General features: G+C 41.0%; 1 protein-coding gene across 1 annotated transcript; it reads right to left on the bottom strand.

Annotated features, from left to right (window-relative positions):
* Positions 1–11,552: 11,552 nt before the first annotated feature.
* Positions 11,553–12,491, bottom strand: LOC142836819 (olfactory receptor 6B3-like). The gene has a single exon (XM_075951431.1). It carries the CDS (start codon positions 12,489–12,491, stop codon positions 11,553–11,555), a length of 939 nt encoding a protein of 312 aa, XP_075807546.1.
* Between the last annotated feature and the right edge of the window lie 530 nt (positions 12,492–13,021).

Below are 13,021 nucleotides of genomic sequence, written 5' to 3'. Positions count from 1 at the left end.
CCAACATCTATCAGTGCTTACTCAACACAGGACTCAACAACATACACTTAGCACAGAAATCCTGGACATGGACACATCAGACTGAGCACACTGCCCATGTGTACACACTCAGCACAGTGCTCATTGGTGCTTACTCACATGGTGTTCATCAATACACACTCACTGCAGTGTCCAAAGATGACCACTCAGCATAGCACTTACAGACGCCACACACTTTGATGCAGTACTGTGAGCCCTCAGGCTGGGTGCTGTGACCGCGCAGGTAAATCCTGCCCCAGCCTCAGTGTGGACATGCAGGTGAGGTCTCTGTCTCACTGCACACATAGATCCTCTATGACGCACATTATACAACACACTCTAAAATCACAGCACGGGTCCATCTAGGCTTGAGAAGCACTCATCCTACCTGTGGCTCTGGATGCCTCACTTGGACAGACAGACTTTGGGAACACGGAGGAGCCCCTCTTCCTGGCTTGTGACTCCCAGGCAGGCCACAGTGGCTGGATGAGCTTCAGACAGATTCTTAGGACATGGGCTCCTCAAGTATAGGGAGGAACTGCTATGGCTTTTTAGCTGGAGCCCAGTGTCTCCTGGGCCCAATTACCCCCTGCAGCTGATGAAGCTGCCCACACTGGTAATGAGCTGCATCAGGGCCTCTGGGGCAGGCTGCCCCTGATACTGCCTATGCCTGTCAATCTGTGGAGTGTTATTGGCTTCACTGGTTCCCTCCCCACCTGAATGTCTGCCTAGCTGCTATGCTCCGCACTGGAGGAGCACTGTATAGAGGGTCCTTGTGTCACCTGTGGTCCTGGGCTCAACAATTATGCAAGGGCTTGTGTTGAGAGCCAGGCTGGAACTCAGTAGGAAGCCAGGCCTGTGTGAGCAAGGTGGACAAAGGAGGAGATGGAGAAACACAGAGGTGGCTCTGTTGAGCCCTTGGGAACCATAAAGCGTCAGAGGTACTGGATATCACAAGAGATCTCAACTCATGTCAAGAGCCCCGGGATCTCACATGTATGCAAGGATCTGATGGATTCACTGATTGATTCAACTAACCTTCTGCTCCCAAGACCCATCCTCAGGCCTCAGTTATCCTGACCACTCTGTTCTTTCCCGTCTTTCCCTCAGCTCATGCATCTTGGTTCCGCCCTGGAGGATTTTCACTGTGGAATAATCCTGTACACCTTGAAATGTGTTGCTTTCATTGTTAATAAAAACCTGATTGGCTGGTATCCAGGAAGAAGTATTGACAGAATAACCAAACTAATGATGCTGGGATGAAGAGCACAGAGTCAGAAGAGTTGCAAGTCAGACACAGAGAGAGAGCAGCAGATGATCCCTCCACATGGTAAGGCAGAGATGTAAAATATGGGTTAGCATAACTGTAAAAGTTAGCTAGTAATAAGCCTGAGCTATTGGCTGAGCATTTGTAATTAATATAAGCCTCAGTGTATTTATTCAGGAGCTGCTGGGGAAACATAAACTTCCACCTTCAAATGGTGACCACTGTCTGATGTAGATCCACATAGAAACTGACAAGGCTTTAGAAGGTTCTGAACACAAAAACTGAATCAAACTTGGCTTCCTAGTCTTGTATCTCTCTTGCTGGTCACAGGGTTTGATCTCCTGGAAGCTGCCAGTACACCATGAACTAAGGCACATGGCGGGTCCCACAACCTCTTACATAACGTCAGTACAGAGAGCCTTCTCTTAGCCTTAGCTACCAGCACAAGCTCCACCAGCATGCTGCATTGCAAGTTTAGGGGTTTGCCTCATGTAGACAGAGTAGTAAAGTCAGATTCAGATGGGAAAAATCTCTAAACAGCTTACAATGTGTTTAAAAATTGCATAGGCCTGGTATAGGAAGGAAAAGAGTAAAGAAAGTCCTTTAAAAGGTAATAGAGTAATAATAAATGTAACAAGCCATGTAAAGATGGAAAATACACAGAGAGTCAGATCCTGTATTTTATTGTGTTGTCTTTGAATTTTTGCTGCTAAGAAACACTAGATTATAAAAACTGTTAGATTCAGCCATCATATATATTTTAAAATTATCCTGATTTCAAAATTTAAGTCAAATGATATGATACTTTGGGGGAGAGGTTATGCTTTTATTCCACAGGATATGAGAAGCTATGGATTCATTCCAGGTTAAGGAAAATCAGGTTTTATCAAGGAACACCCTCCCCCCAAAAATCTGACTACAATCATAAACAAATAAACCCAGAAGAACTATAAGACACGTGATGTATATTTTACCTGCTCAAATATAAAATAGATCATCTTTGACTGACTTATGTACAATGCACAGTCTATACTTATATTCATATAGAAATCCATGTTACTTTTAAAAGTTAATGTATTTTCAGAGCAAGGGACCAGATACCAATGAAAATAGATGGCCCAGGTGACCCAGCATTTGAAAATGCCTTTGGTTACACTTTCCTCAGAAGAGCTTCAAGGCTGCTGGCTGAGGTGACTGCCTCACAGAACACAGCAGCCAAGACTTAACAATTATCCTGATTTTCTCAAGGTGTGCCCAAAGATGCCAGTGCCCCAGACCATAGGAAGTAGTCTAGAGAAAACAATGCCACATCCCCAAAATATTGGTTATAGATGTTTGCTATCATTTAAGAGAGGTTGGTTAAAAGTTTTTATTGTAAATGGTCAGAGAAAAAGCTGAACAAAGAAAATTAGATTCATGGATCTTGTTCTGAAAAGAAAAGGTGGAATATAGGAATGATAAGGAAAAAGGATAGATTATTGTATCTACTTTAAGCCCCCAAAGCCAATTATTAATCTGAAAATATTTTACATTGATATGGAATTAGGTATATTGATACAAATTTAAAATAGATTTTGTTTTACCACATGAATATTTCTATTTTTGTTTGGGATATTGTATTTATGTAACTCATTTAAAAATGTACTGTTCAATTAAGAAATACATATTAATAGTTAGTCAAACTTATAGTCATATTACATATGTTTTCAAGATCATACACAGATATATGTAGATATATAAGTGGACTTGAAACACTTCAAAGACCTACAGAATATAACATTTAATATGTTTGATAATCTAAGGTTTTTCATGACAGTGAGTCACATCTGCCCTTGGCAGCACCAATCTACTTCAGAGAAGATGATGGGCATTGAAGAAACTCCATATAGATTTTGTTTTCTTTATGGTGAAAAGTAGCCATTTGGGCAAAGAAACTGCCCTTGCCTCAATTGCTGACAATTACTGTCCAAACTACACCAGCAGGACACAAAAAAAGGTGACTGCCAAATTTTGCCAAGACAAGATAGGGTAGGGCAGTCCTTCAAAACTCCCTGCTCCTCAAAAAAGTCTGTCAGATATTCTAGTCCTATAGGCCAAGGACAGATGCCTCACATTACAGAGGAAACTTGGGCAACTGTCTCTCAATTTTTGAAAGTCACTTGCTATGCATTTCCTGTTTATTCAGATAATATTCTATCCTTCCAGGGTCTTTGATGGAGTTGAAGACTAGATAGTTATAATTATAGCTCTTCTTAGTTATGATAAAAAGGTAAATTAGATGAAGAACTTTAGACTCACCAAGATAAGATAATATTTTCTATAATTTTGCCAAACACAAATGGACTAAATATTGTAACTGTAATTCTTATGTTATAATGGTTTTGGTTATATATAGCTCTACTATGTTTAGGTTAAAAATTCCTTTTTAATTATACAAAGGAGAAAATACTGTGGAATAATAATGTACACTGTGAATATATTGCTCTTATTGTTAATAAAAAGCTGATTGGCAGAATTCTGCACTAAAACCATCTGGTCCTGGGCCTTTTTGGTTGGGGAGCTTTTAATGACAGCTTCTATTTCCTTACAGTTTATAGGTCTATTTAAATTGTTCACCTGATCTTGATTTAATTTTGGTATATGGTATCTATCCAGAAAATTGTCCATTTCTTTTATGTTTTCCAATTTTGTGAAGTACAGGTAGTATGACCTAATGATTCTCTGGCTTTCCTTGGTGTCTGTTGTTATGTACCCTTTTCATTTTTGATTTTGTTAATTTGGATGTTCTCTCACTGCCTTTTGATTAGTTGGATAAGGGTTGTCTATCTTGATTTTCTCAAAGAACCAGATCTTTGTCTCAATGATTCTTTATATTTTTCTTTTGTTTCTATTTTATTAGTTTCACCCCTCAATTTCATTATTTCCTGTGGTATACTCCTCCTGGGTGCATCTGCTTCTTTTTGTTATAGACCTTTCATATGTGCTGTTAAGTCACTACTGTGAGCTTTCTCCACTTTCTTTATGTAGGCACTTAGTGCTATGAACTTTCTTCTTAGCACTGCTTTCATAGCATCCCATAGGTTTGGGTATGTTGTGCCTTCATTTTCATTGAATTCTAGGAAGTCTTTAATTTTTTTCTTTATTTCTTCCTCAACCCAGGGGTGGTTCAAGAATTCACTGTTAAATTTTAAGAGATTTTAGGCTTTGTGCAATTAGTGCTGTTGTTAAACTCTAACTTTAAACCCTGGTAATCCGATAAGATACAGATGGTTAGTCCAATTTTTTTTTGTTTCTGCAGAGGTTTGCTTTATTATTGAATATGTGGTTAATTTTAGAAGAACTTCCAAGAAGAGCTAATACCTATACTCCTCAAAATTTTCTACATAACAGAAACAGAAGGAATATTTCCAAACACATTTATAAGGCTACAGTTACCCTGATACTGAAACCACACAAAAACTCAGCCAAAAAAAAGAGAACTATAGACCAATTTTACTCATAAACATAGATGAAAAATATTCAATAAAATATTGGCAAACTGAATCCAAGAACACATAAAAAATCATCTACCATGATCAAGTCAGTTCATCCCAGAGATGCAGGGATGGTTCAACATATGAAAATCTATCAATGTAATCCATTATATAAATAAACTGAAAGAAATAAACCATATGGTCATCTCATTAGATGCTGAAAAAGCATTCAACAAAATTCAACACCCCTTCATGATTAAGGATTTATAGAGATTAGGGATACAAGAAATATATCTAAACATAATAAAAGCAATATACGGCAAGCCAAAATCCAACATAAAATTAAATGAAGAGAAATTCAAAGCAATTCTACTAAAATCAGGAAGAATACAAGGCTGTCCACTCTCTCCATATCTATTCAACATAGTTCTTGAAGTTCTGACCAGAGCAATAAGACAACAAAAGGAGACCAAGGGTATTTAAATTGGAAAGGAAGAAATTAAACTTTTGCAACTTGCAGATGATGTGATAGTATACTTAAGTGACCCCCAAACCTCTACCAGGGGACTCCTACAGCTGATAAATACCTTCAGTGATGCAAAAGGATACAAGATCAGCTCAAAAACACCAGTGACCCTCCTATATGCAAATGATAAAGGGGCTTAAAAAGAGATCAGAGAAACATCATCTTTCACAATAGCCACAAAAATAACATAAAATATCTTGAGGTGATAAGACCTATTTGACAAGAACTTTAAGTCTTTGAAGAAAGAAATTGAAGAAGATATCAGAAAATGGAAAGATCTCCCACGTTCTTGGACAGGTAGAATCTATATTGTAAAATGGCAATCCTACCAAAAGCAATCTATAGATTCAATGCAATTCCCATCAAAATCTCAACACAATTCTTCACAGACATTGAAAGAACAATACTCAACTTCATATGGAAAAACAAAAAACCCAGCATAGCCAAAACAATTCTCTACAATAAAGAAACTCCTGGAGGCATCCAGCTCTATTATAGAGCTACAGTAATGAAAATAGCTTATTATTGGCATATAAACAGACAGGTTAAACAATGGAACTTAGTCAAAGACCTGTATATTAATCCACACACCTATGAACACCTGATTTTTGACAAAGAAGCTAAAAATATACAATGGAAAAAGAAAGCATCTTCAACAAATGGTGCTGGCATAACTGGATATCAACATGTAGAAAAATGAAAATAGATCCATTATCCCCATGCACAAAACTCAAGTCCAAATGGATTAAAGACCTTAATATAAATCTGACGACTCTAAACTTGGTAAAAGGAAAAGTAGAAAGTAGCCTTCAAAGCATGGGCACAGGAGACCACTTTCTAAATATAACCTCAGTAGCACAGACACTGAGAGCAACAATAAATAAATGGGACCTCCTGAAACTGAGAAGCTTCTGTAAAGCAAAGTGCACAGTCAATCTGACAAAAGACAGCCTACTGAATGGGAAAAGATCTTCACTAACCCCACATCATACAGAGGTATGATATCAAAAATATATAAAGAACTCAAGAAATTAGACATCAGCAATCCAAATAACCCAATTAAAAATGGGGTACAGAACTAAACAGAATTCTCAACAGAGGAATCTCAAAAGGTCGAAAGACACTTAATGTTCAACATTCTTAGCCATCAGGGAAATGCAAATCAAATGGCTCTGAGATACTAGTCAGAATGGCTAAGATGAAAAACACCAGTGATAGCTTATGCTGGAGAGGATGTGGAGTAAGGGAAACACTCATCCATTGATGGTGAGAATGCAAACTTTTACAACCACTGGAAATCAGTATGGTGGTTTTTCAGAAAATTGGGAATCAACCTACTTCAGGATCCAGCAATACCACTCTTGGACACATACCCAAAAGATGCTCAATCATACTACAAAAACATATGTTCAACTATGTTATTAGCAGCATTATTTATAATAGCCAGAACATGGAAACAACCTAAATGCCCCTCAACCGAAGAATGGATAAAGAAAATCTGGCACATTTACACTCAGCAGCAAAAAACAATGACATCTTGAATTCTGCATGCAAATGGATAGAACTAGAAAAACACATCCTGAGTGAGGTAACAGAGACACAAAAAGATGAATATGATAAGTACTCACTCATAAATGGATATATACTAGCTATAAACAAAGGATATTGGGTATAATTCATGATTCTAGAGAAGCTAAGTAACAAGTTGAACCCTAAGAAAAACATATATAGATCCACCTGGAAATTGAAAGTAGACAAGATCACCTGACAAAATTGGGAACACAGGGTTGCGGGAGAAGGGAGAGGAGAAGAGTAAGAGGAGGGGAGAAGGGGAGAGGTGAAGAGATCTTGAGTGAATGGGATAGTCAAGATGGAGGAAGGACAGAGATGAGAGCAAGGAATGCGAGACCTTAATTGAGGGAGCCATTATGGGCTTGTCAAAAAAACTGGCTCTAGAGAAATTCCCAGGAATCCACAAGGATGATCCCAGCTAAGACCCTAAGCAATAGAGGAGAGGGTGCCCAAACTGGCCTTGCCATGTAGTTAGACTGATTAATACCTTAACTATCACCATAGAAACTTCATCCAGCAACTGACGGAAACAGAGGCAGAGACTAGCATCGGAGCACTGGACTGAGCTCCCAAAGTCCAGCTGAAGAGTGGGAGGAATGAGAATATGAGCAAAGTTGTCAAGACCATTATGGGTACACCCACTGGAACAGTTTACCTGAGCTAATGGGTGTTCTCCAACACCAGCCAGACTGGGAAGGAACAAGCATAGGACCAAACTAGTCCCTCTGAATGTAGTTGACAGTTTCATGGCTGGGGCAGACTTGAGGAGATGTTATATGGAGGGTGGGTCCCTTCTTCTGTCCTGCCCAGCTAGTTACACTCAAAATAACCACATGGAAATTGTATTCCTTGAAACACTGCCTGGCCCATTAGCTCTAGCCTCTTATTAGCTAACTCTCACATCTTGATTAACCCATTTCTATATCTGCCACACTTCCTTTCTTCCCAGCCTTCTGTTCTGTCTATTCCACCAACCTAAGGGCTGCCCTATCAAAAGGCCAAGGCAGCTTCTTTATTTGACCAGTAAAAACAACACATAGAAAGAAGAACCTCCTACACCAAGGGGACACTGGCAGTGGTACCAGGATTTGTCTCAACTGCATGTACTGGTTTTTTGTGAACTTATTCTCTTTGGATGGATACCTTGCTTAGCTTAGATATAGTAGAGAGAGCCTTGGAACTTCTCCAAAGCAATGTGCCTTACCCTCTCTGTGGAGTGGATGGGGATTGGGGTGTGGGGGTAAGTGGAGGGAATGTGAAGAGGGGATGAAATGGGAACTTAGATTGGGTATATAGTAAATAATTTTTTAAAAAAATAATATAAAAGGCTAAGTGGTCAGTAACCAGGCAGGAAGTATAAGCAGGACAACCAATCTAAGGATGCTGGGATAAAGGTCAGAGTCATAGGAGTTGGCAGCCAGACACAGAGGGAGCAGGAGATGATTATGCCGCATTGAAAGAAGGAAACACCATGTGGCAAAGCATAGATAAAAAATATTGGTTAACATAAATGTAAAAGTTAGCTAGTAACAAGCCCGAGCTATTGGTCAAGCATTAGTAATTAATATAAGTCTCTATTTATTGGGAGCTGTTGGGGGGACAGAAACCTAGCCTACAGGTTTTGGCAGAGTTCTTCCCTGTGGATTGTTCTCCCCACAGTTTTTTGTCCTCTTTCCCCAACTTCCTTTAGTCTCCACAATCTTTTAGATTAGGAGTCTCTTTCTTCCTCTCCCAGCACTGGTGATTTCTGCACCTGCGACCTTCAGTAGCATCATTCTACTTTATGTTCATCTGTTCACCTTTGTGTGTCAAATCTGCTGGCTTCTCTCTTGTAAAGATCCTTGTCATTGTCTGAAGACAACAAGATAATCTACAATGAACTTGCAGTATGAGTTCTTTAACTAATTATATATGAAACAGCCATTGTCAACTGAGGTCCCATTCACAGATTTCAGAGTTATGACAAGCATGTGTCTTTCTTGACTTTTGGCCGATTATCAGGACTGTGCACTGTTTATGTTGTACACGCCCTAAACCCCATTCTTACAGTTGACCATGGTTGTCAACCTGTGGAACCTATGTTTAACCAAGAGACACATCTCTGGTTTATGAAGGCATCTGGAGATAGGATTGCCTAAGCAGGGAGTCTTCCTCAGAGCTGGGGACCACTTCCAAAGAGATGCCCAGCAATAAAGAAGTATGAGCATTGACAGGCTCACTATCTGCATTTCTCTGATAGTTGGTGATATTGAACAATTTTTCATATGCTTATAGCCATGAGCCATACTTTTGGAACTCTCTATATATCATTTATCAACTGGGTTGTTTGGTTTTTTTTAAGTTTTTTTTTTTTTTAGTTCTTTGTATACCTAGATATCGATTCTCTGTCAGATATGCAGCTTGCAGGGTTTTTTTTGTATCCTGTAGGCTCTTAGTTATTTCCATTACTGTAGAGAAAATTTCATAATGACCCATTGGTAAACTGCTTTTATTTCCTGATTAACTGGAGTTCTGTTGGGAAATCGTGGCCTAGATCTATAGCTTCAGGTGTTGTCTCAACTTTTTCTCTAACAGTTTCAGAGGTTTTGGTCTAATATTAAAGTCCTTGACTCATTTAAAATTAGTTTTTGTGTAGGGTGAGATACAATGATCTAACCTCATTCTTCTACATAAATACCTAGTTTCTGCAGCACCATTTGTTGAAGACGTATTTCTTCAATGTATATTTTGGCATCTTTGTCAAAAAAGTTACTAAGGCTATGCATGGTAATGTCTGGGTCCACTGTTATTCCCCGTAAGTTTGCATGTTCATTTTGGTGCCAGTATCATGCTGCCTCGGCTCTGTTGTAACCCGAGGCTGATGGTAGCAACCATCCAACATTATTCTTTTTGCTAAGGATTGCTTTGGCCATCCAAAGCCTTTTGTCTTTCCACATGAATTTTAAGATTATTTTCTATCACTGTGAACAGTGGTGTTGGAATTTTGATTGGGATTGTCTTAAATCTGTACAATGATTTTGATAGTGTGACGTTTAGTGTCAATCATCAATGACCTGGAATGTCCAGGGACAGGCCTCCAGGCACCCATGTCAGGAAATATTTAACCTCTGTACACGCACAACAGGGACTATGTTGATAAGTTCATTGAAGTGAAACACAAGAAAAGTGGGCAGCGCCATTCTCTAGGCTTGGGTCCTGGACCATATGAAGAGGAGGAAGCTAGCTGAGCACAAGTGTTTGCTTTTTCTATCTTGAGTGCTCATGCAATGTGACTAGCTGCCTCAGGTTCCTGTCATTGTGACTCCTGTACCAAACTGGATTATAACCTACGACTGGGAGCCAAATAAACCTTCCCTGATAAGTTGCTTTGGTTTAAATATCTTATCAAAGAATAGAAAAAGCAACTAGAAGAAGCAGAAGGAATGTTTTCATTCCATATACACTGTGAAAAGTTTATAGGAGGGACAAACCTCGATTTCCCTAAGATGGGTGTGAGCGCAGTGTAGACAGCAAAGAGGAGCTCGCTAGCATGACTTTTGTTACCATAGTAACAACACAAGGATAAATGTTTTATAAACAGCCTTTTACAGAGCCGTAGCCCATTCTGTACTCTCTCTACCATAACCCCAGTGCTCCCGTAAATCATGCCCATCCAATCTCACCAATTTGTTCACTGCTCAGTCGCAGGGCTGCTAATCACCCCTGAAAAGGCCTATATCTCCTGCAAGTCTCTCCATCATCTGCTAAACAGCTGCAAGTAGGCCATAGAAAATTTTATACTTCAGTGGTGAGGCTTGTGTATGCAGGGGATACTGACCCACCATCTCCCTTATTAGCAAACACCAAACTCTAAACCCATCAGCATCTCTGTACTCTGCACCCTCTAGCTGCCTCCTGCCTCTGAGCTTCCTTTCCTCTTCTCCATCTTTCAACACAAACCACACTGACTCCTGCTTTAAACTGTGGAAGCCCCACCACCCAGGCTCTCCTCAACTGGCTCCTGTGGGTTTTCTATCTTCTTGTCCCAGGAACCTCCACAGGCTTCTGTTTCCCATGCCACAAGCCATCACACCCAGCCTGTCTCCTGATTGGTTCAGAGACAGCAGGTACTGTGGTGGGCTTTAAGGAACCAATAACAACGGGAAGACATAGTCCTCATTTGACTCTGATCAAATCAAGCAGTAGGAAGACTTCACACTTTTTTCAGCAGCAGAAGGGCATAAGGAGAGCTGTCTGAAGGGACAGGCTAAAGCTCGTTCCCCAGAACAGTCACAGAGCGTGCCCTGTGAGTTACAATAAGTCTGGGGGACTTTCACAGTTCCCAGATACACTGTGCTTTGGGGACTCTTGGGGCTCATTTTACCATTTTTAGTATTTTTATACTTCCACATACTGAAACCTACTGAGATTGCAGACCTCATCTTCCCGGCCCTGAAGGGCACACAGTCTTCTAGAATTTTGGATGATACTTTAAAAGGGAGGGAAATACATTGAATTTTTACCAAGTCCTGATCTCTTCACATGTAAAAGGTGATAGAAAGGCACCACTACCCAAACAGTGCCTATTATGTCTAATCCAAGGATGAAAATGATGCTCTAAGTATCTTCAGCACTAGCAATGCCTAGTGTTTCCACATCCTCATCACCAAGGGTACATGATCATGAGATACTCTGGCATCAGAAGGTGCCCTCCCTCCTATGATGGTGCTTGACTCAAGCTCAAAGCCTTTCTTAAGGCTTCTTTAAACTCTTTGTTCCTCAGACAGTAGATCAAGGGGTTCAAGATGGGTGTGATGACCGTATACAGAACAGAGATGAGCTTGTTCGTACTCCGGGAATCAATGGCCTGGGGTCGAACATACATAAAAAACAAGGCTGTATAGAAGATGGTGACCACGGTGAGGTGGGAGGCACAGGTGGAGAAGGCCCTCCACCGTCCTGTGGCCGAAGGGATACGCAGCACAGCCAGGGTGATGTGCCCATAGGAGAGGATGGTGGCTATGAGAGGGAACACCAGAATAATGAAGGCCAGAATGAAGTCCGCCAGCTCTGCAGTAGAGTAGTTCATGCAAGCCAGCTTGAGGACAGGGGAGATGTCACAGAAGAAGTGGTTCAAGACATTGGAGCCACAGAAGGTGGCACTGGAGATAAAGTAGATCTTGATCATCGAGACGGTGAAGCCACTAGCAAAAGAGAAGGCCACGAGCTGGACACACAGCCCCGTGGTCATGATGACTTGGTAGCGCAGGGGATGGCAGATGGCCACATAGCGGTCGTAGGCCATGGAAGCCAGGAGTACACACTCCGTGCACACCAGGGAGCTGAAGAAGTAGAGCTGAGTCATGCATCCAATGAAAGAGATGCGTTTCCTCTGCAGGAGGAAGCCGTCCATCATCTTGGGCATGATATCACAAACATACCAGATCTCCAAGGTGGACATGACACCCAGGAAGTAGTACATGGGTCTGTGGAGAGAGGCGCTGCTCCAGACAGTGAGGATGATGGCCAGGTTCTCCACCAGCACGAAGAGGTAGATGAGCAGGAAGAGGAGGAAGAGCAGGTACTGCAGCCTGGGGGCTGTGGGGAAGCCCAGCAGGATGAATGTGGTGACCCTGGTGATGTTCTCTCCCTTCATCCTTCTGCAGCTGCAAAAGATCCACAGGCCAATAGCAAGGGCCAAGTGTCAGCTGTGGGGAGAACAGGGAGCAGTCAGTAGCCTCAGGTGGAAGTCAGACAGCGGTTCTGGTTCCTGTGAGCAACAGGGAAAGGAATTAATTTTCCTGCTTGGTCTTAAACTGGGAAGACCTGTGCACTTGTGTTTGGGGGCAGTAATAAGGAAGGCAGAAGGAGAGGATATGCTTAATATAGGTAATCATGATGTAATTGTACATATGGTCCCAGTCTGGAGTGGTATATTTAGACAGGTGCATGCTCCTTTCCCTCTTTATGGGTCCATACCCTCTACCCTGAGGTGTTAAAAATATTAATCAATGTTCCCATTCCACAAAAAGTTAGAATGAGTATAGATGAAGCCATGGTCTACCTCCGTTTGGTGGCATGTATATTGTGGATCATACCTCACCTCCCAGAATGCATTGCTTTGAGTGGCTTAGGGGGTCTGGGATGGAGTGAGATCTCCAAAGTTGGCTCACTTGTGTAATTAAT

Source organism: Microtus pennsylvanicus, chromosome 17 (assembly GCF_037038515.1).
Source record: "Microtus pennsylvanicus isolate mMicPen1 chromosome 17, mMicPen1.hap1, whole genome shotgun sequence".
In the NCBI taxonomy this organism is placed as follows: Eukaryota; Metazoa; Chordata; class Mammalia; order Rodentia; family Cricetidae; genus Microtus; species Microtus pennsylvanicus.
This window is presented reverse-complemented; position numbering and strand designations above follow the sequence as displayed.

Excerpts from the sequence above, each read along its gene's own strand:
- LOC142836819 (XM_075951431.1), bottom strand. The coding sequence starts at position 12,491 with ATGAAGGGAGAGAACATCACCAGGGTCACCACATTCATCCTGCTGGGC.